The sequence below is a fragment of the Cucumis sativus genome, chromosome 5, assembly GCF_000004075.3.
Source record: "Cucumis sativus cultivar 9930 chromosome 5, Cucumber_9930_V3, whole genome shotgun sequence".
Lineage (NCBI taxonomy): Eukaryota > Viridiplantae > Streptophyta > Magnoliopsida > Cucurbitales > Cucurbitaceae > Cucumis > Cucumis sativus.
This window is the reverse complement of record NC_026659.2, coordinates 8,767,892-8,792,409: the sequence shown is the minus strand read 5'-3', so window position 1 is coordinate 8,792,409 and position 24,518 is coordinate 8,767,892. Positions and strand designations below refer to the sequence as shown.

Genomic DNA, 24,518 nt, shown 5'->3' with positions numbered 1-24,518 from the left:
ACTGATCTGAAACAATCTAGGTATACTTAATCACAAATACACTGTAATTTTCTTTTTTGAAAAAATTACAATTGGTCAGTACATAGAAATACACTATAATTTACGTGTACTGGTTAAATTTTTGTTAGGATTTATGTCCTAAAACTCGTAGATTGTAAATATAATTCATTGACCGTTATTTTATTAATAAAGTGTTATTATTGTAATTTCAATAAATGTTATTGGTTATATTATTAGTTTTGTCTTAATAACCCAAATCCAATAAACTGAAATCGTAAGTTGTTTGATGAGTCTTGAACAATATGTAGAAACATATATGGATCAATGTTCGAGATCAGCTTAAAGGGTCTATAGTATAGGGATAAGGCTGGGTACTTTATTTTGGTAACACTATAGATACAACTCATTTTGTATTTGATACAAATGCAATAATCCAAAGTGTTTGTGTAGATGACATGTGAGTGACTATATCTTATGCAATGAGTTTGCAAAAGATCATACTACAAAATGATAACCACTAGATGTAACTTCATTAACTAGTTAGGTTTTTATTTCATTAGAATGACCTAGGTAACTTAGTCTTAATCCTGAGTGTATTATGAACTTTTGTTCACGAGGGTTTGTCCTTTGATTTGTACGGGTGAGAGTGGTCAGATTGTCGACTCAATATGCTTATCATTTTGGAGACAAGACTGAGTGGGGAGCTGGAAACATAATTACACAAGATGGAATTCACTCATTTCCGACTTTAGGGTAAGTAGATGAGTGTTCCCTTAAATGATGACTTTGGGACTTGAGCAAAGGGTCCTACCCTCTCTATGGTATGAGAGGAGTTTCTATTTATTGGTTTGACCATAAACAAGTTGTTCATTAGAGAAGTGTTAGTATTTAAGGACTAGAGGTAACCCAAGGGTAACATGGTAATTTGACCCAACGGGTATTACGAACACTCCTGAAGGACTAACTTACTGTTATTGGTCTATATTCATGGACACAAAAATATATCTACAGTAAAAAGAGTTCAAATGTGAGTCTTTAGTGATGTGTACAAATAGTTAACGAATATTGATGAATGTAGTTAATGAGTTTAGTCAATTAATCTCATATCGTTGCAGTTTCTGATTTGTAGGTTCATTAGGTCTCCTTCATAGCTCGTAAAGGATAATGAGATTTATTTATATTGGTTGTAATTTGAAATGTTCAAATTTACTTTGGAATTTAATATAATGTATAGTGATACATTATAATATAAAGTTTATATTTTAATCATAAATTTAATTTTGGCTATGATTCAAAATTAATTTAGAAGAGATAAATCATTTCAATGAGTTCAAATGTGAATTGGATTCATTAAAATTAATGGTTACGAGAGAAATTTATATTTGAATATGATTCAAATTTAATTTAAGTTAAATATAAGATATTTAATTTAGCTAATCGAAGAATTAATTAATAGTTTAGTTTTATTTTATTTAATTTAATTAATTTAAAACAATAAGATGTTGAAGAGATATTTATTAAATATGATTTAATTAATTGATTAGTTAATTGATTAGTATATTTAAAATTTCTATAAATTTAAAAAACTCCAAACCCAAGTAAAAGAGTTATAAATGTGTAGAAGAAAAACAGGTTTTCTTAATAATTAAAAAAAGTAAATGTTTTTGCTCTAAGTTCCTAAAATAGTTTCTCTTAAACTTTTTTTTCTTCATCCAAATTGGTTCCCACAAACCAATCTCATCCCCGACGATAGAAAGATTTTTTATGGGTGGTGTCCTAATTTGGAGTTTTTTTATTCATAATCATCAAACTAAGTAAGTTTTACATTCTCTGTATCTTTTAATTTAAAAGCATGCTTAGCCTTTAAGTTATAATAAAAAAATTAGTTTATGTATTATTTTTAAAATGTATTGGTATTTTGGAATTTTCAAATTAAATTGAGGAATAGTTATGTAATATATTTCGCTGCCAATGACTTTTATCCCTTCAATTTTAACAGCATCTTATTTTTTATTTCACTGTTTGAAGGGAATCTTCATCTACATATATATGTACACTGATAAGTTCTATTACGTTTCAAATTTGATAAACTTGTACAAGAAGGAAACACACCATATTGGTAGTGTAGACCAAATTAGGAATATATACCAAGGTAGCAACAATTGATGCTTGTTTCCCAAGTGTATGTATGTTCTATTCTATGTATGAATTGTTATCATGGATTTATCATGTTGGGCTCCAATTAAGTGACTATTAGGCGACCAAAGAGGGTAATGCGTTAAAAGGTGCATTTTTATTCATGTGTTGCTAACCATCTAAACAGATGTGTAGTGTCGTGCAAGTTTTCCTCTCTATCGTCCAAGTGTACGCGAAGAGAGGTTTCCTGGTAAGTTTAGGGTCGAACATGCACAATATTTTCTTTTATCCTAGCTATTTATATATACTATGGTGCTTGGCAGTGCAAGGTGAGCATGGTGACATGATAGGTATGGACATTGAACTCATCCTAGGCATGACAAGGAAGAAACAGTTTAACTATCTAAATGTAATAAATTGTGTTTTAATAATATTCAAGGCGACATAAAGTATGTTTTAACTTTGAATTAGGGCAAGCTACCTCTTGGCGCCATCCCCATACTTGCTCACCTCTCGAAATCCAAATACACAGAGTTAAACTATGAGTTATATCTAATAATTTTATATGCATTTTAAGTAATTTTTCCTTGATTAAGGCGAGCAACCTCTCAGTGCTTTCGCCACACATTGGCATCTCTACAATATATGCGAAAGACAAACTTGGCGATAAGGTTGCATCGGTACAACCTTCTCGTCACTCGCGTAGCTAAATGTGTGTTCTCACTTGACAAATGATCACAGTCAATAAAATTATCCCTCTATTTAATATACAATGCTTTTGACATCCACATTTAACTTAGCAAAACTTAAAGTACACACTGGGATTCTTTAGGTACTAAAATACATTTTATTGCTAAAAATTTAATTAAAAATATTAAAGAGGGAAAGAAATAGGAAGATGAGAGAATGAAAGAAGAAATGCATTGCTTTGAAAAAATAACTTTAGGCCTCTCGGCCATGATATTCATATTACAAAACATTACAATAAAAATTTAAAAAGGAAGACCATAGAAGATGTTACACCTCGAAGTATGATTTTTCACTCTTTTAGCTCTGGTTTTTGCCTACTCCGTGAAGGGAAAGATGAAGGGGATGAACTCTCTCTCTCTCTCTTTTGTTCCAAGCTCTCACCGAAAACTCAAGAGAATGGAGAAGACGAATGATGTTGGAACTTGCTCTCCGGCCAATTTGTGCACACTCAGATCTAAAGTGAGAGGCTTTATTCATAGGCAAGAGTTGATATTGACAAGATGCCACGTGTCACAATGGCACTGTGCATATGTCCTTTCATTCTTTCTAACTTTCACACCAATCAATTTTGTTTACTAGTGACTTATATCACCTAGCTTGTTTCTTTGTCGTCGCGTTGGCTAGACGCAACTTTTTGCATAAGCATTATATCGTTGAGCTTCACTTTATTTGCCTAAAGTCCTGCAATAAGAACACTAAAAAGTGGTAAAACATGGACAAAGTTCTTTTGTATTACACTATTCCCAGAGTAATCAAATCTCTACTTTTTTCCTAGACTACATTATTTTACATACAATGCTACAATAATGTGTATTTCTACAAGTTATCACACCCTCAAATTTAAATAATGTTTGTCCTCAAGCATCATCTTAGGATTCTAAGCATGATTTCTCTTGTGCACATCGCTAAACCTTTCAAAATGCATTTCTAATCTATCTTGCATTCTTGCATTTCCCCTTTTCTTCGCATACTCTAAACTTGAAAATATTTCTAGATTCTAAACATGACAAGCTTAAGTCTTAAAATATCCTTGTTCATTTCTAGAAAATCTTATTTCCCTTTTTTGCGGAATGGTTGTAATTTAAAAAATTCTCAGTTCCTTTCTTTTTCTTGCAACCTTTTATTAGCCAAATTAATTATTTACGTTAGGCGTTGAGTGGAAAATCGTAGGTACTTTATGAGTTCGTTCCTCTCCTCAACTATAACTCTTATCGCCATTTATTTATTTACTCTCAAATTTTGATGAAGTTTTGCCTCTTACTTACTTTTGGTGAGAGGCGGCAACATAGGAGTTATTATTTCAATTGAATTTAGAATAACATAGTTTTTATTTTTTTAATAAAAAAACTTAAAAAGAAAAGGTTCCTTAATTTTTCGAACGCTTTAGCTCGGACCTCGCACACCCCCAAATTTAGAGTCTCGCAAGGTCCTCATTGCAAAAAAGTGAATGATAATATGAACTTAGAAAAATTTACAAAAGAGATTTGAGATAAAGTTTGCTCGTGTAAAGACTACCAGAAATATTTACTAAGTTTATTTCGCTTAGGAAAGTGTCATCGCTAGGTACAAGTTAAAATAAAGTATCGTTCTTTAAAAATTAGATACGTCCAAGTTGTCATAGTTAGAAATTCATGTCATATACTATCATTTAAGGTCAAGATACATTGTGTATAATATGTAATCGTAGTTGCCTTATGTAGTGTTTGTCTGTTTTGTATTTGTGCGTTCAATTATTGTAAATCTAACATATTGGTTATTTCGAACGAGAAGATTATACATCGATACCTAAGCAATGTGTTGGAGTTTAACAATGTTAAAGACATCCTCATTGAAGGAATGAAATTCCAATAGCGGAAGCGTATGAACGTCGTGCAAATGGAATTCAATTTGAAAAACAAAAAGAATACAAAGAAAAGCCTAAAAATGTTTCTAAGGAGGAAAAAGAAAAAGAAACTAACCTTTATAGATTCTCTTTGAATCTCCGAAAGAACACCATAAAGTCTTCCTCGTTATTCTCAAGGTGAAAATCAACATAGAATTGTGGGCTTCTGTGATTTGGTTTAGTGAAAGAAATATTTTTAGAGAGATTTCTTTTTCTTTTTGGAACAGAGAGATCGTCAAATACAATGAGCATGAGGTTATCATATATTTTATATAATCTTAACCGTTTTTAAGAGAGATGGAGGGGAAAGTTATCAAATAACTTTCTCCCTCTCTCTCTCACGTAGAATAACTCTTATTCTAATAATTAAAATAAAAAATATATATATTTAAATCATATTATATCTCATATATATAAACTTTATACTATATCATATATAATATAACTAATGGTTTAGATCTCTCAGATGACTTATAGTTCTAATATGAATCAAATTCATATTAATTTTAACCTATAGTTTATTTAGGAATCTTATAAATATTATTATTATTTGAATCATATTCAAATATTAACTTCTCTCATCAAAACTTTAGATTATATGTATCAAATACATTATATTATAAATTGTATTCTATACAATTTATTTAATTTAATCAATTCGAACAATTTAAATTAAACGAAAATAAATTTGATTCTCATTCATTCTTATTGAGCTAACAAGAGGACTTTATTGACCTACAGATTGAAGCTTCAATGATATGAAATTAATTGATTAAATTAATTATCCATCATTCCACTAAAGACTAAAAGTTGCAATCTTCTTAATGTAGATATATTTTTATGTCTATTAGATATAACCAATCATCAGTTCAATAATCTTTCACAAATTGCTCGTAAGTACAACTAGGTCAAAAATTACCGATTTGCCCTGTAGTTACATCTAACTTCTTAAATACATTGATTCTTAGAATGAATAATAAGTTATAGTCGTCCCACTACAACTAAACTCTTCTCGATCCGAGAAAGGTGTGGCACCACATTGTTTAAGTTTTGGAATCAACCCTTAAGAGAGAAATTTCTCTACTTACTCTATCTATAGAGAATGAGTGGATTCATTCTTGTGTAGTTGTGTTTCCAGCTCTTCAATCAAATGGATCTTGAAAATGGTAGACATATATTAAGTCGGTGACATAGGTCACTCTCACCTACGCAAATCAAAGAACTGCCTTTATAGGTTGGAGTTCACAACTCACTCAGGATTCAAATGAAGTCACCTATGGTTATCCTGATGAAATGTAGTCTCAACTAGTAACGGTGTTAATAAGAGAGACTATTCATTTTCTAGTTTGTTCTTATACAAACTCTTTGTATAGAATACCTTCGCACTGATGTCTCAGCATGAATGATTAGGATCAAATAATTTGTAACACTTTAGAACAATTGTAACAACTACAAAGCAGGTCGTATTCGTAAGTGTTACCTCCAACATTATCCATGTACTATAGACCATTTAGGTTATCACTTAAACATGATCTACTTGTATGTCTCCATATACATGTTTAGGTTACAATAGATAACTTTGAATGTTAGTTTATTGGTTTTGTGGGTTAATGCAACTAAATGTCAAATAAAATAAAAACACTTTATTTTATTAGATAAATAAAATGTTTGTATAAATATACAATTACAAACTACAAGACCACGAGATTTAGGACATCAACTCCAAAACTCATTATTTGGAATAAGATGGGATATGCTTCTTATTATAGTGTAGTTCGTATAGTAAAAAATACAGTGTAATTTCGAGAACAGATTGTCATTTGCATGGTTTAATTATATTAATCCCGACTTTGCCCTTCATTATAAGACAATTGATAGATTCAAAGTATAGTATATTTTAATGGCTCCAACATGAGGCACAATTTCGCAGATTTCACAAAGACAGATTTGGTATACATAATACATTCATTAATATTTTATATTTTTTTATTGTAGAATGTATATTTTAACGATAGTTATATCTATTTTTAAAAAAAAAACATATATTAAAATTGTTAATTTTCATAAATATGACAAAGAGACAAAATATTTAAGCCCATGAAACTAGTCACTTTTTAAAAATACTTCAGGTTTGTCTTTCCTTTTTATCATCTTTCTTATCTTTCTCTTCTACAATTTTTTTTTTTTTCCATCAACTTTTTTTCTTCTTCTTCAGTAGTTTTTCTTTTTTTTTTTTTTCAATCGTGTACCAAAAAATCCTAAAAAAATCATTTAGATTTAGATAACCAAATCTAAACGATAGTTTTCCAAATATATTACACGCTGGATGTCAATTAATCACGAGCATTTTTTGTATTTCTCGTTGTTGGTCTGTAAGCTTTTTTCGTTTTCGAAATTATTCTATAACGTGTAAATATTTTGTCGCTTTGTTGTATTTTTTAAAAGACTCCTATTAAAATGTACATACGGAGAATACTAAAGGATGTAGTACTAAAGGTTGTTTGTTAGAGATGTTATCAAGCATCAGAAACTCAAGCGAACGAAAGAATGACAAAGTTGGAATCGTTTCGAGTTTGAGGAATCTTTTTCAATGAATCTCTTTTTGATGAACATTTAAATGCTTGAAAGTGTAAAAGATTTGAAGGGTTTGATAACATTGAAAATATAAAACGGTTTTAAATTTGGAGCTTTGATGATGGAGGTGAATTTTAACTTTAGGAGAGAAATTAAGATTTTGATTGGTTGTAAGAGTATAGCAGTTGGATTCTCCCTTACTTTCTTCCACTCTTCTTCTTTTTCTTGGGCTTATTTTTTCCTTTCCCTTTCCCTTTCTGGGGCAAAACAGGTTCAACTTTCAGAGCTTTCACAGCCTCCACTTCTCTGCATTCTTCAGGGCTCTCGTCATTGCAATCTGGATTGACATTCTCGTCGCCTTCAGCATTCTTGATACCCGACATCTGGCCTACTTCCATTTCAGGATCATCGCTTAGTAGATTAGAAAAAATAGACCCTAACTCTGTCCTCCTTCCATACAAACTCTTTGAAATCGATATCACTTCTGTTGCATTTTCCTCGGGCTTGCTGATGTAAAATTAATTCAACAGCTGAATGTTAGCATCAACAGGCAATGATAGAAGCAAGCAGATGGAAGTTGAAAGCTTATTATGGAGAGAATGTATAAACTTGGTTACCTCATGCTTAGAGCAGTAGAAAGCAAACATAATTCATTAAGCAAGCCATCCACTTTTTCTAAAGGAACCTCTTTCTCAGCTGCCTTGCTTTTTGCAGCAGTTAAATGCTGAACCCATTTATCCACATCCATCTGCAAGAACAAACCATAGAAAAAGTATACAGTAAATTTCAATTGGATGCTTCCACATAGTTCATACGATGTCAAAACAATCTGACAGGAGTGCTAAAATTACCTTCACTTTTGACGCGTTCCACATTTTGCTCTTTTCATCTACTGATGTCAAAGCTTCAAACATTTCCCAGTATCCAGCAGCCTTCGGTAAATTTCCCTCATTTTCGCAATCAGATTTCATCTCCTGAGTCTCCTTACATTTATCTAAAGCCAAGCTAGAGGATGGAAGCTGGGTAACTTCACCTGGATCACAGCCTTTTGATGACTGCATCTCACTGGTAGTAGTAGTAACATCTTGAAATTTGGGAGTGTCGGCTCGAATTTGCATACTTTTGGCTTCCTTTGGGAACAAAACCTTCATTATGTCATTGATGCAGCGGCTGATCTTCAAGTTGACATGGGTTGCATCTCTACATTTGAATTGCTTACAATCTCCACCTGAACTCACAATTACCATTGGGTTCCCAATTGCCTTGAAGAATCCAGCAAACTTATTCATTTTATCAGTTTCTACACAAAAAAAATTCTTTCTCCCAAGTGCATCACAAAATTCTGAGGGTAAACAGTCGGTAATGTAGTTGCGACCAAGCAAATTGCGGAGTACATCAAAGCAGATGCCAAAGTTGAGATTAAGCAAACATGTGACAGCAACCAATCTCCGCACCAAAATCGGGTAGTACTCCTTCAAGTTTGGATGTGTCTTTCTTGTCCAATCCTTTGTTGTCTTCACGTCAAAAAGAAGATGTTGCAGAATATTAGCCAAAAATTTAACAGTAGCTTGAAAAGAATGTTGTGTTTGAGCTCCTAAAATGTAGGTTAAGTTGGAATTTTCTTCGTGGCAGATGAGCCATTCAATAAAAGAGAATTTTGTAGTGATGAAGTATCCCTTCATGGATGATACCATGATCAAAAGCCTTTCGACAAGGTACATGAAAGAGAAAGGCGAAATATAATCTCGCTCTAGGACCCAATTAGCGTTGTACATGTCCCTTAGAGCTTCATGAAACCTCCACACTAAAGCCATTTCTTTTGCCAGGTTCCCTCTTGGCTCATTTTCTACACTCTTACTGTTGCAAAGTTCTTGAATGAAAGAACTCCAAGGATAATTCTCACGTAACCAGTTAAATATACTTTTACACAATTTCTTATCAAGTTTTCTAGATCCTAAAATCAACATTGCAACCCTTCCAATTTTTCCATAAGTTGGCCTAATTGTTAGCTGAACATTCTCCATGATAGTTTCGGTCATCATATTCTGACAAACATCAGTAAGTCTTAGACATATTAAACTTTCCTTTAAAGAAACTTGACAATCTGGTGGGAAAAAATGACTTTGGATTTCCCCAGTTGCCAATTTATAGAATCTAAGTAGCATCTGTTTATCATGATATCCGTGATTCAAATGTGTGGTCTCTAGAAGAAATTTTGCAACTTCAAACATGCGACTGAGAAGCCTACACAAATGGAACGTGGTGAGCTGACATTTGTTGGAGAATTTATAGAGACAGTCAAGCTTTTCTAAAACCTTCAGCCCAGAAGTTCGTAATTCTGTAGTCCAATAGTTCTTGGAAAATAAATAAAATTGAGCAGCATCAATAGAGACCAATTTTCCATTCCTGTGAAAGAATCTTTCATCCACATTTTTGGCCCAATCAGCATTTGAATTGAGCAATATGTGACTGTTGTTCAGCCGCCAAACACCAAAAAAATCTAAACAGAACTCATTGTAAGGGTAGATATCAACAGCATTCCCACCATGAAACGTAAGGCTCTCAAGGAGGCTTAAAATTCTATCCTTCCAGCAATGCCAAAAGTAAACCAAAGTTTCAAGGGACACTTGGTTTTTCAAAACCACTTCTTTCGAATGTTTGGTTAGATCAGAAACTAGTTCATCTTCCAAAGTGTATTTTGATGTATTCAAATGAACGTCCAACATTTTTCGAAGACATATCATTTCACCTCTAAAACTCTTTTGGTTTTTAGTCGCAGTTAGATAACCAGCCAAAGCTTCCAAGCTAACGTTTTCATTTGATATAACGTCTGCCTCTGTGCATGTGTAGTCGTATAATTTTTTTGAATCATTTTCTGCCAAGAATTTGGCTTTCTTCAAAAGCTCTTCCTTTTGTTTAAACTGCTTCAAAGGCCAACCTTTGCATCCGGGAGACCAGAGAGAGTTGGCAAGTACGTATTGTACAAGAAGCTTGGAGGCCTCACTAAAATTTCCTGCCTTACCTAGAAGATCAACGACATGAAGTAAATCACCTTTTGACTTTGCAATTTTTACTGCCTCCAAGAAGTTACCAAGTTCTTCTTCCAACAAAAGTAGCTCGTCAAGGCAATTCAAGGACTTCAAGAAACCACGCATCAAATCTACAGTTCGAAAACTTTTAACCGACTTCATCATGGATCTACTGTCTTTGCAGTAGTGAAAATGAAGAGCACATTTTTCTAGGAACTCTTGTTCAAGGTTCTCAATTTTCTTACTTTTGAATCCATGGTGATCACATCCAGCATCTTGTTTCCAGGATAAAATGTATCGCAAACCAATGTCAAACAATTTCCCTTCAGAGCAAACATTCAAACACGCAGAAAAGAAATTTCCTCTGGCATAAACATCGGCAGCACGGTCATAGCATTTTGCTAGATGAAAACACTCCCCTGCCCTTTCTAGTTTTCTACAATTGTCCTCAAAAATCACCCCTGCAAAATTAACATTTTACAGCTCTTAATTACTACTTATAACCCTTACAGTAATCATTATGAAAACATGGCAAGAAAGGGAAGTAATTTCATTGTACAATGAGTTCTATCACCAACAATGAACAAACAACATAATAACCTGCCTCCTACATCATAAAGTTTGATTCAATAATGTTTAAAACCAAAATTTGTCACAAACAACACCAACAAGGAGTACTTAGCCACATCTCATTAAAAGTTGATTAAACTGACAGCAAAAGCAATTGAAACTCTGCTTTGCTCTTAGGAGTAGATGAAACTTGGAAGGAGAGCAAACAAACAAGTTGTAAACACATGACAGGGCATGAAGCAGATTCAATTTCTATTTGTTATACATCCATGAACAATGTAATTTTTCTAAAACAAGAATTTGGCACACCAAATTTTATGAGTAGCAAAGATTGTACTTACCTGCCCTTTCAAATTCTCCAATATCAAAAAGGCATTGAGCAGCAGAATCAGCCTTTCCAATTGCTTCGTATATTACAGCTGCTTCCCTGAGGATAGAATTAGCTTCTACAGGATTGGCCTTATGGATATGTTCTGCAAAAGCTCTAAGACCAGAGGCCTTGGATCTTTTTTCCCAATAATCATCTTCAGCTCTTTCAAAACACATTGTTGCCATTTTATAGTTGCCCTCGTGGTATAGCTTTGTAAGAGATAAAGAGATCAGATTTCAGGCAAGTATAGAGTCTAAATGGATCTCTAACAACCTTGTGCAAGGAAAACAACTTATCATACAGCGCAAGCAAAGATATACATGCATGACTTTGAAAGATGATTCTCACAGTGAGTGTTGTATGATTTTTTTAGTTTGATGTTTTTATTCTTATAAGCCCTTTTGGTGAAAGAAAATTAGGGTGTATTCAAAAGCTCTATCGCAATAAGTGCTTTAATGAAACTTTATTCATATAGAGTACTCAATAATAAATCAATTTGATGTTTGGTTTTAAGATTTTAAGAAGTGATTTTCGTCACCTTAATACTTTTCTAATGATCAAGTATATATTTCTAAGTTTCTAAAATATTTTAGAAAACAATATGTGTCGGGAGATTCGAAAGAAAAATTCTGCGTATACAAAAAATATAACAGAGGAGGTGTAAAGAGACAGATTTTGAGGGAGAAAAATGTATTTAAGCACATTTAATGAGTGTTAAATAAGTTAAAATTTATTTAAGCAAAGTCTGAAGTAATTTGACAACCCAAACTAAGAACTTGGTTGTGCAGCACATTTATTATGTTCAATGTATGTTTTCCATATGGAATGTGGAATGAAAACAAGAGAATTAATACTAGATAAATGGATATAAATACTCAGTGACCACCTTAAAAAGCACAATCAAAGAGTTCCATGTAAGTTACATCCCTCATGATATCTTAACATTAATGGAAGAAATAGCAAATATACTGACCTTAAACCCTTGTGACCTCCAATCCTCCCTACTACTCGAAGCTAGCATAGATTGTGCAAGGGAATCATTCAACTGTTGAACTTGCACCACACATTTTCCTTTCCAATAATCAAACAAGGGTTCAGAATGCTCTCTTGTATCCTCGCAAAACCATAGTCTCTGCCTCGTACGAGTCACCGCAACATACAATTGCTTCAGCTCAGAGCACAAAATGTTATGTTTTGACATGCTAAATTGAGGTATAGACTGATCTAAGTTGGAGTCTAGCATGCCTAGCTCCTCCATATAATTGTAAATAACCCTCCACTTGTTTTTCAATGGCGAGGAACCAAAAAAGTTGTATAACAACACATCCTACAAGTAGAAGCATGAAAAAACAAAGAAATTCAGATCAAGGGATATTAGATAATGAGACTTGTACAGTCTAGGTAATTCTTGAAGTATCTTACTGAATGGAATGCGAATTTACTTTAAGAAATCCCATCTGATCCATAGTAAAATATAAAAAATGTTTTTACCTGAAACTCAAGTCCCTTGCACTCCAGAATGGTAAGGACAAGTGCTTTCTTTCCAACAATATTAAGGATCTCTTTTTGGGCAGATTCATCGCGCACCAATATTACCTGCTCGGCCCCAAATCCTTCCATACTCCCAACTTTACTTCTATTTCCAAAGATCATTTTAATTGCATTTTCATTGTTTCCACATTCAAGCAGCACAGGGGATTCACCAGAAATACGACTAGTCTCGGGCTTCAAAATGTCAATCGATTGTGGGAAAAAATGATAGAGAAGATCAATTACACTTTGTGATAGATTAAGAACTCCAGCATGTGTTCTAAAATTTTGACTCAAATGAAATATCTCTGAAATGTGACCTTTGCCTTCTCTTTCACGACCTCCACTCCTTATCTTTGGTAATACAAACTTTTTGTAAAACAACGATCTTATATCCTGGAACCTAAAATCAATTCCCCTGGCAATTGTCTGAGCTGTATCACCTGAAAAGACAAATCCTTCTTCGACGTTTCTGCAGACATAACTGAAAAGAGCAAGCTGACTCATGCTCAAATCCTGCACTTCATCAATGTAAATAAAATCCATCTCATCACCCTCGTATCCTTGAGTTCTAAGGCGATGATGGAGATCAATAACAAAATCACCCAGATCAAACTCTCTATTTTCCATCTTCAGTTTCTCATAACTTTGGAAGATCTCATAAATTGTCTCTCTCTCCTGCCTAGTTAAGCTGGATGTTCGACCCTGGGACAGTAAAAGATAATCCTCTTTACTTAGTTTTCCATCACTTGCATCAATGGCTCGAGGATCCCCTTTTATATGTGAAAGAATCTCAGTGAAAACCCTGGAGCAATCTAGCTTTTTCGTGAGTTGGGTATTGAAATGAGGCCAATAAGAAGAACTAAAACGATCGTAAGTAACTTCATTTTTTCTTATAAAAGATTGCAATGCAATAGATCTTGAACCATAATTTTGACCATATAGAAGTTGTCTTGCATCACAAAACCTCTGAAAATAAGAATTGCATAAAGTTCTATCCAGCATCATCAAGAACTTGTAGAAAGTTATCACAAGTGGATATGACTTCGTTGTAATATTAGCCAAGGAATCTGGGACATCCGTGAATTGTGCTTCTAAGTCATCCATATTTTCCATATCAAATGCAGTTGTTCTCTTAGTATCCCCACCACAAGCATAGCTGTAAATGATAGAGTAAAATACATTAAACTCGAAAGTAAACTGAAGTTTTCAAACCAAATAGAATATCAAATTAAACAGTGCTACATTATACTTTTATCAAATTTCAGAATACCATTGTCTGAAATGATTCAAAAGGAAAATGGCTGTATTTGATATGATCATCCGTATTGATGTCTTGAGCAAACAATAATCTAGTACTACAGAAACAAAAAAAATATCGAAACTCTTAACTTGTTAACACATAATTAATGGGAAATTAACAAAAATAAGCCAAAAATGGAGGAATAAAAGATTTATGAGATTGATTTTTAAAAAGTTGATTTCTAGGACAAATTATGTGTGAATTGTCTAAATTACCCTTAATTCATTTTACCTTCCATTCCTTCTCCTCAACGCAGAAACAAAACGCAAAAAAAAAAAAAAAAACACACACACACACATTCGCTTTCTTCTCCTTCTACTTCGGTGCATATCATCGCTTCTCGGATGTCGTTCGTCGCTCCTCCGGTGTGAACTAAAAGATCTGAACAAAGAGCCAAAGCTACACTTGTTACTTCTCTAAGGAAAAAACTAAACCCCCTAATCTTCTTCCTCCAAACTTTCCTCTGATTTTCGACTCAAATATTCAGCAATTTGGTGGGTAACTATTCTTTGTTTATTTCTGTTTTTCTTCCTTTTTAATACGTGAATTAGGGTTGAATCAAAAGACCGCTTACTGAGTCGAATCTTTGATGATGGCACACAGAGATCACGGTGAATTAGTACATGATAGAAAAACATGTTTAAGATTTTGCCGAAATTTTAAATAGAGACCTAGGTAAGGATGGATTAGCTTAGGTGAAATTTTGTGATCATTTTATGATCGTTATAATGGTTACAATTTTACTTGTTTCCAATTCAGTCTCCTATTTTTTGAACTGAGTAAGAGGGAGTGGATGAATATTCAATGGTAGCATTAGAAATGTATTTGTTTCGAAAGCCCATATGATTTTTTTCCTTTTGGGTAGATTCTGTTTTGCAATCTGAACGGACTTTATATATAGGGTTGGTGCTTCATTGTGATTTCTTTTTTTTTCAGTTGCTGCTAAGATAATTTTGGTGGAAGAAAAGAGACGGATCAATGCCAAAGGGTTTGAAGAGTAAATATCAATCTACTTCTCATTAGGTTTTGAAGGAAAAAGAAAAGAATTGTGTTAATGACCTTGAAGGGATATTCACTAATCTTCAAAATGCAAGGAAGGAGAGTCGTACTACTGACATTGCACGTGTCTCTGTTTTACTTTCGACTTCAACTCCGGCGGACGCTTCTCCACTTCCATCCATTTCGATTTCAGGTTTGTTTTCACCGGACCTCTCCATTTCTTATCCACTCCTCTACGTTGGCAGTGCCGTATCCATCATTTCCTTTGCAATGTACTGTAATAATAGAAAAACCATACCTTGGAGTTTAGAACTTGAATTCGAACATATATTTGGTACCCCATATAAACTCTGCAAAGCTACCAGTACAATAGAATATCATAAGCTGCATTGTTGAAAGACCATTTCCTTTGCAATTTGTTGAAAGACATTATCATAAGCTGCATTGTTGTTCTCTACTTTGTTAATGTTTTTAGTGATGTAGTTCCAATAGAATACAATCTTTAGAATGCATGTTTAGCTAGTCTAGGTAGTCTACTAGGTGTTAAGGCTTTAGGGTTAGCAATTTTATTAGACTTAGCTACTTTGCCTTGAATTTTTCCATCATCTCGTACCTATCAGCACCTATCTCGCACCTTCCAAAATTTTGAGTAGAAGTCCCAAGATGAGAGTGTTAACCTTCCTAAACCGTTTAGAATGCATGTTTAGCTACTCTACTAGGTGTTATGGCTTTAGGGTTAGCAATTTTATTAGACTTAGCAACTTTGCCTTGAAATTTTCCATCATCTCGCACCTATCATCTCTCACCTTCCAAAATTTTGAGTAGAAGTCCTAATATAAGAGTGTTAACTTCCTAAACCGTTTAGAATGCATGTTTAGCTAGCAATTTTATTAGACTTAGCAACTTTGCCTTGAAGTTTTCCATCGTCTCGCACCTATCAGCACCTATCTCGCACCTTCCAAAATTTTGAGTAGAAGTCCCAATATAAGAGTGTAAACTTCCTAAACCGTTTAGAATGCATGTTTAGCTACTCTACTAGGTGTTAAGGCTTTAGGGTTAGCAATTTTATTAGACTTAGCAACTTTGCCTTGAAGTTTTCCAGCATCTCGCACCTATCAGCACCTATCTCTCACCTTCCAAAATTTTGAGTAGAAGTCCCAAGATGAGAGTGTTAACCTTCCTAAACCGTTTAGAATGCATGTTTAGCTACTCTACTAGGTGTTAAGGCTTTAGGGTTAGCAATTTTATTAGACTTAGCAACTTTGCCTTGAAGTTTTCCAGCATCTCGCACCTATCAGCACCTATCTCTCACCTTCCAAAATTTTGAGTAGAAGTCCCAAGATGAGAGTGTTAACCTTCCTAAACCGTTTAGAATGCATGTTTAGCTACTCTACTAGGTGTTAAGGCTTTAGGGTTAGCAATTTTATTAGACTTAGCAACTTTGCCTTGAAGTTTTCCAGCATCTCGCACCTATCTCTCACCTTCCAAAATTTTGAGTAGAAGTCCCAAGATGCTAGTGCATCCATGTTTAGTAAGTCTCTTATGCAATTATATTTAATTAGTTTTTTTTTATGCAGGTTTCAGTATGGCTTCAACATCAACTAACGGTCCCATGTACAAGATTGACCCTGCTCATCATTTTCAGTCTATAGTAAGTAGTTTATCACATTTAGTAAGCAGGTTGACTATGTTGTCGGATCAAAACAAGACTGTCAAGATCCTTGGGTGAATGTTGATTACATTTACTCTCCATTCAATATCCATGGCAATCATTGGATTCTATTATGCTTGGACTTGGTACGTTGTCAAGTTAAGGTATGGGATTCGCTTCCGTCGCTGACGAGTGCCGAAGATATGAGAAGCATATTAGAGCCAATTCAAGAGATGGTGCCAAATTTGCTCGATGCTACTGGATTCTTTGTTAGGAGAGGCGGATCATCAACACACAAGGAACCTTGGCCACTTGTCATTGTCGACTCCATTCCACTTCAACGCAACAATAGTGATTGTGGTGTATTTACAATTAAGTATTTCGAATATGAAGCTTCTGGTTTAGATGTAGCTACATTATGTCAAGAAAACATGTCATATTTTAGAAAACAATTGGCATTTCAATTATGGACCAACAATCCCATGTATTGACTTTTAGTTCCAACTTTTGAAGGAATTGTATATGTTCCAAACTATGTACATAAATAGTTTTATATAATGGAATGAATACCATTTTTGTTTTTTGGTATGCAATTTTTATTTCATTATCTTGGAAAATTGTAAAGTGTGCAGAACTTTTATATAATGTACAACAATGCAGGTGAGAGCAACATTTTCATGCTCTTAGAATTAGGAAGGCCAATTTATCCCACAATGTATGAAAATGGAGAGAGATGAGAGAAAAATGAAATATTCTTTTTGGAAGTGAGAAAATGGAGAAAATGGTTTTCAAAGGCCGGTGGGAGACCATGGGAAGAGCTTCAGAAAGAAATTTCAAGAAAACGAATTAAAGAATGGAAAAGGAAGAAAAAGGAAATTTCGTGAAAATGAGGGAAAATGGAACACCAGAGGGAGGGATGAGAGAAAAATGAAACATTTTTAGAAAGTGAAAAAACGGAGGGAGAAGGAGAAGAGAGGATTCATAAATTGATTTTAGGATATTTTTTAACTTGAGGGTAATATAGACTTTTTCCAACTAATTTGTCCTAAAAGTCATCTTTTTTAAAATTCATCTCAAAACTCTTTACATCCTTCCAAATTATCCTATTTTTGATAATTCCCCATAATTAATCCTACCAAAAGAATTTCATGCAAAGAAGGGAGAATATTAATGTTAGTCAGACAGGGAAGACAAAAGAACTGATAATAGCAACATTTTCTATGTTTCATCAGCTACCTTTTCAAATGAGACACGTGCTGTCTAACAGCATAACAAAGTTTTGGACTAACTGTCAGGAAAAGCTGCCGCAAAACAGCTCCATTTTCCGCTGCTGGAATCTCTGAAATTTCACTTTTTTGACCAGCTTCTGAACTCACACCATCCTCAGTTCCATAGGATCCTGTAACCAAATAATGCAACTTTTCCTTCTGATATAACTTCATGGTCAATACAGTTGTTTTACCAGTTCCAGACCGTCCAAGGATAAAAGTGCTTCTGGGATAAAGAATTATATCTAGTTCTTCTTCTGTTACTTCAAATGGAAGGTCCAACTCAATGCCATCTCTATCCGAAAGCAAATGGCTCACCACACCAAATGATAAGGAGTAAAATTTCATCAGTAACAAGCTGTCTTTGACCTTTGAATTCTCAACATAACTTCTGCCATCATAAGCAGCACCTTGTAAGTTGTCCTCATTTGAATTGTCAACATGACTCTTGTACCTTACAAGCTCTGACATGAATGCCCAAGTTTTGGGAACTTCCAAAAAATCCCTATTCATGAGAGCAAAACCATATGGTTAAGAAACCATTTTGAAGAAAAGCACTGAAACATATTAAACAAAAACTTTTTCTTATTAGCAGTAAAAGAGGCATGAGATGCCACCACAGAAATCCCACATACCCATCATAGCATATTTCTTGACAAAGATTGACGTATTCATCAGTGTATGAGCTGAATATACTGTCAAGATGTTTGACCAATTTTGAAATATCCTCCAATGGTAAGACATCCCAAATCCTCAAAACTTGCATGTACGCCGACTCTTTTACTATATCAATTGAACAAATAACGTAGATGCGCTCAACCTTGATTTTCTTCAAAATTCTCGTTGAACTTCCACATACCAAATTTAAATCTCTGGTTTTTGGCCTCCAACCACTGGAAAGTTTCAGTAGAAGATTCAGAACTTTTTTCTTCATCTCAACTGCTGACAATTTCTTGAATGATTTCAAAAACCTATCGCTGAATAGAACCTATACATGTAAAAATAAGAGAAAGTGATACAGTAAGTAGAACAAATAATGAATACTGATGAGAAATTTGGTTCGTATTGAACCTTCCATCTTGCATTTCTGAAAAGAATACTATCTCCTTTCAATAAATCGTCAAGTTGGTTGAACTCTTTCTTAACATCCACTATTGCTTTGGCTAGGTTCTCATCATCATCAGCGTTGAAGAAACAGCCACGATCCTTAGCATCGCAGACCAAATGAGCCCAAGAAGACTCACTATTTGACAATGTTTTATCATTCCCTAGAATCCACAGGCAATATCTGATGCATATAATGGGCAGTAAGTATTCTCCAAATACAAGATAAAGCAAATATAAACTTGCAAAAAAAATAGTAATCTACATTACCTAGCTCTTGTAAGAGCAACATTTGTCCTTTGATCACAAGATAAGAATCCAACAGAAGAACCTCTATTTGATCTAACGGTTGAGATAATGATTATGTCTTCCTCACCACCTTGAAAGCCATCAACAGATTTCACCTTCACCCAAAAGCCATCAAGCTTATCATACCTGTGTCCAATTTTATCTCGAATAGTTGCTACTTGAGCAGAATACGGGGAGATAATACCAATGCTGAGCTTTCGTCTTGAGTTTTTCCATGCTGTTATGACAGCAATGAAACCAAAAATACATACTAGTCAGAAAATTGATTTCTTCAGATCATTCTATAGTATTTTTCATCTATACTGTTCATATAATAGATTTCTTCTAATCATTGAATTGTATTTTTCGTCTATAATTTTTCATATAATTAATTTCTTCTAATCTACTATGCTGATTTCTAATTTTTCCCAACACCCTCGAAAGGTTGTTTATCGTCTAAATGATCATACAACGGAATTTTCTATTTTTTGAATCTTAAGAGAGTCATTCAATAAGTCAATATAGACATACCCTTGTACAAACTTTGCACAATTTTCAAAGCAACAGCCACCTCGATCATATTCTTTCGACTGTGTCCAATATCATCTTTCTCTTCTTTTCCATACTTTATGTTTATGAAAGAATAGGGTCCAAACATAGATCCCAAAAGATAGTTCTTCTGATAGTTCGAACTTTGAACATTAGGTCCATCCAAGATCTGGCTAAAATAGAATTTCGAATTTGGAAAGAAACTAATGGATGGGTGCATTCTGTACTGCACATTGAGAAGGTGTCTCGGGTGGCCCAAAGAGCAATACCGTGCAAATAAACTTCTTCCAAATCCAGCATTGTCAGCAAGCTTTTAATGAAAGGAGTAAAAAGTTTAGAACTCAAGTTTAGGAAAGAGTAATTGTAACATATAAAATGTTAAGCTCACATATTCTACCTTGCTTTTAACCATTGCAGGTAATTGGCACTCATCACCTATGAGTACAGCATGCTTAAAATCTGGAATTTGAAATGCAATGATTGACTCACACTCTTTCAACTGTGCTGCTTCATCAATTACTAATACTTTGAAAGAAGGCATCGACTTAGAATCTAACCTATACTTATAATGTAACCTATATGAGCTTGAAGCAGTGGAAAAGACCAAGGAAGCATTCTGAAAGCAGAAGTGCTCGATCGATAATCTGTTTATGGCCCTTGGAAGCTTAAGTGCTGTTAAGGAACAATGAAGAGATTTCAAACCGGATAGGCAACCACTTCTTGCCATGTCAAACAAGCAAGCAAAATCGGTGCATGTTGTAGGGAAACCTTCACTTACAACAGAACATTTAAAAAGATCCTCAAGTACATTAGAAACAACAGATTGTTGAAATAGTAAATCCTCAAAACAATCTAATGATTTAGAAAGGGAAACCAAGTCCTTCAAACCAAGCTTCAAAATGCATTTTCTAGGTAAATGAGTACTGAAGATTGCAAGACACATTCGGAGTTGAGATGCAACAGACATAAACCTCTCTCTTGCAAATTCAAGAAAAGATTTACTAGCCACCTTATCATCTTTATCTTTACTTATGCAGCCTTTTTCATCAGTTTCTTTATCATCAAGGCATTTTTGTTTAAGTTCATTTTCCAAGAAAATATTGTACTGAGAAACACAATCTCCAAGAAGATCAGTCATGGATCCAAAGCAATGCCTCCAACCAGTGATGGGATCAAAGCACTCCAGAAGTTTTTGAACTCGATAATCCAAATACATTTCTTCAACATTTGAGCCAAGTTTGAGCCTCTCCTTATTTCCAAATAAAAGAATGTCTCCAAAAGAATAATATAAATAATCTGGTCCATATTCTATTTCATGCAACTCCTTGACCAAATTAAGAACTCGGGTGGCAACTTCCACGATGGCAACATTTGTTGGAGCGACTATGATAGTTTTGCATCTGTTCTGCATTAGATTTAAGAGCAACACACTAACTGTCTTCGTCTTCCCTGTCCCTGGTGGACCCCATACAAGGTCAACATTAGATTCATGCTCAAAATTTGTTTTGTAAAGAGATGACAAAACGGCTCTCTCTTGAGAGGCATTTAATGATGAGAGAAAACTGGCATTCAAATTTTGATACAGATGACTGGACGTGTCAAAATCTTCAGCATCCTGTTTTTCCAAATAAATAAATAAACTCATGAGATCAAACATTTGCTTTATACAGAATTCACAAGTCAAATTGATCAATATTATTTCGGTATTCTTGATTAGGAAAAAAACCAAAAAGAATATTAAAAGATGGCAACTCTTCATAAATTTTGAGATAATACCATTTATGTCTCTCTTGGTCGCTGCGATTTTCAGTCTGTTGAGATAGTTCATTGCAATCTTCTTATAACATGACAGAATACTCTGTTTCTGTATTTCCTTTACAATTTTTTTCCTTATTTTCATTTAAAAAAAACAAAACAAATTTCTTCCATTTCGTACCAGAAAACAAATAAATAACTCAGAAATTTACCAGAAAAGTCACTCACCAATGAATTGGGGCATAGAATTTTCCTGATAATCTCTGAATTCACATTCATGTGTAATGCGTTCCATATTCTTTTGCTCGGGAGTATATTGAACAAAAAAACCACAAACATCGATTTCTCAATCATCTCTGAGTTCTGTACTTTTACTTTAAATGAAGTGGAGGAGAGATCATCTTCTGGCATTTTATGAACAATGGCTAAACTCCAAGATTTTCCCATTCTTTGCAAATCTGAAGGAAGTTCAGGTTTGACATCCGCCAAAATAAATACATCTCCAGGAAAAACTTTGTATGGCTCCTTCCCAATTCGGTCAAATTTGTTCCTCCATCCATCAACCTTGCAGTCATATAACCCGGTATTATATGGCTTACACTCTACCAAATAACTCACTTCAGCACAAGGTGCAGCCAATATAACATCCATGTCCATGCAAGAACAAAGCTGAGCTCTAGTCTCCTCAAGTAAAGGGTTGATATATGACCCAAGATAACTCTCAACAGAGCCAAAAGTATCCGGAATCTTTTCAATCTATTAAAAATATATATATATATATATATATATATATATATATATATACATATCAATCAACGAAGTATAAAATCAATAAACAGTCTAAAGGTAAAAAATTATTTGTAGTTGTGGGTGCAGCTAGCTCTTCATGAGGTAACTATACGATTTTTCAAGATAAAAGAGCCCCTAACTAATGCAAAACATAAGTAGAAACATAGTTGCAATAAAGGGAACATGGACCATATTCTTCGCCAATCTAAGTTTTGTTCATGTTCCGAATGAATTCAAGGACATATTCAAAGAAATTCTAATCGTCAGTAGGAATGGTTTGTGGATGACTAACGATTCAAACAAGGCAAATCTTCTAATCAATAATTGGGCTAAAGAAATGAATTTAATTTCTTCAGTATATTTTTATATCTATCAAGATGTTTGCTTCTTTTATTTAAAACTTGATCCTATTTCCATGGTAAAACGTTGATTCAACAAAAATGATGAACCAGGAAACACATTCGGAATCACAACTCGCCTTGACTTTTTTGTGCTTACGAAGTAATTTAGTTAAACTACACAACAAACCAAGATAAGTAAGTAAGTTAAACAGCGAAGCTTAACATCAACCAAATAACAAACGAATGTAACAACAAATGATTGTCAACATAAAAAAGAGAACCCACAGTGCATCAAACAAGAAAAGAACAAAATGAGTGGAAAGAAAATAGGTTGAGAGAAAAAACAAGCCAATGAGAGAAAAATAACCTTGTCTTGGTACAAATTTTCATTGAAAATATCTTCAAGTGACCAAGAAAACAAAATATCAGTAAACCCCAAATGGGTCTCCATCTCTTCCTCCTCCTTTTCATGCATGCTCCTTCCTCTTCTTTCTGCAAAAACCAAAATGCTTTTAAGAAACAAAACCTTTCACAGAAGGCAGAAAAACCACTAATAACCAAATAATATCTCCATATATCTATACACCATTTCTTAAAGTGAAAGAAAGGAAGAAAACATAAGTAAAAGGTGATGACTGAGAATGGTACAAGAGAAAGAGGAAAAGGGTATGTGAGAACAATCAAAATCCGTACATATTTTTGACTTAGAAAGACCAAAGTCTTTGTTCTTGTTGGGTCGGTGTTCATAAAAATGTAATAGAACTCGAAGGGTTCTATTGCTTTAGAAGCTCTATTGTTAGAAGCATTTGTTTGACTTTCCCGCCTTCAAGAAGTGGTATGAAGAAGTAAGTAAAATGAAGCAGACGACGATGATCGGCTCGTACAGTGTTTTTATTTGTAGGATCAGTCAGCGGTGTCTTTATTTGTACGATAAGCCAGCGGTTTCTTCGCGAAGAAGAATTTTTCCTACACAGTCTTTGCATGGTGTTTTCAACTCTTTTGGCCTATGTTATTTGTGCTGTATTTTTTAAATCTCCATCTACGTATACACTCAAACATCATAACCCTTCATTTTACAATATATATATATATGTATGTATTGTTTAAATCATGTAATACTGAGATTTTTTTATGTTTAAATCATGTAATACTGAGATTTTTTTAATGGAACAATGAGAATCTTGTTCATATTTTTTTCTTCATTTAGTTTTTATTATTAAAACTGTTTTATTAATAAAATTTTGGAGTGACTTACACTTTGATTTTGTTAAAACAATGTAAATATTGTTGAAATTTATTAAGTACACCTAAGGGTAATAAAATGTGTAAAGCAATAAATATTAAAGTCTTTTCTTTAATTTTCTACCTACAAAATCATTAAAAAAAATTATGATTTCACATTTATAATTTCATAATTTCAAAAGAAATATGATTTTTGTGGATGTTTTACACTTTCATTATAACTTTTTTAGTCTTGTTTCAGTAGTAATTTTGTTAAATTCACATAGCTAGATTGAATGTTTGTGGTCATTTTCACATTCAACAAGATAGAAGTTTTGATTTCATAACTAATATTAGTTAATGTTCTATGTTATTAAGACCATAGTGTAACTTTTCCATCTTCAATAAC

The 24,518-nt window shown here is 33.7% G+C and overlaps 1 protein-coding gene across 1 annotated transcript; it reads right to left on the bottom strand.

Annotated features, from left to right (window-relative positions):
- Nucleotides 1–7,313: 7,313 nt before the first annotated feature.
- LOC101212468 lies at nucleotides 7,314–23,735 on the bottom strand. Its single transcript, XM_011656788.2, has 16 exons — nucleotides 23,582–23,735; nucleotides 23,256–23,380; nucleotides 21,987–22,514; nucleotides 20,401–21,618; nucleotides 19,986–20,313; nucleotides 19,437–19,692; nucleotides 19,134–19,350; nucleotides 18,698–19,050; nucleotides 18,031–18,567; nucleotides 14,115–14,199; nucleotides 12,803–14,050; nucleotides 12,285–12,638; nucleotides 11,283–11,520; nucleotides 8,194–10,832; nucleotides 7,960–8,090; nucleotides 7,314–7,849 (listed from the first exon to the last, which is right to left on the bottom strand). Exons 2-16 carry the CDS (start codon nucleotides 23,361–23,363, stop codon nucleotides 7,540–7,542), a joined length of 8,550 nt encoding a protein of 2,849 aa, XP_011655090.2. The 5' UTR covers nucleotides 23,364–23,380; nucleotides 23,582–23,735; the 3' UTR covers nucleotides 7,314–7,539.
- Between the last annotated feature and the right edge of the window lie 783 nt (nucleotides 23,736–24,518).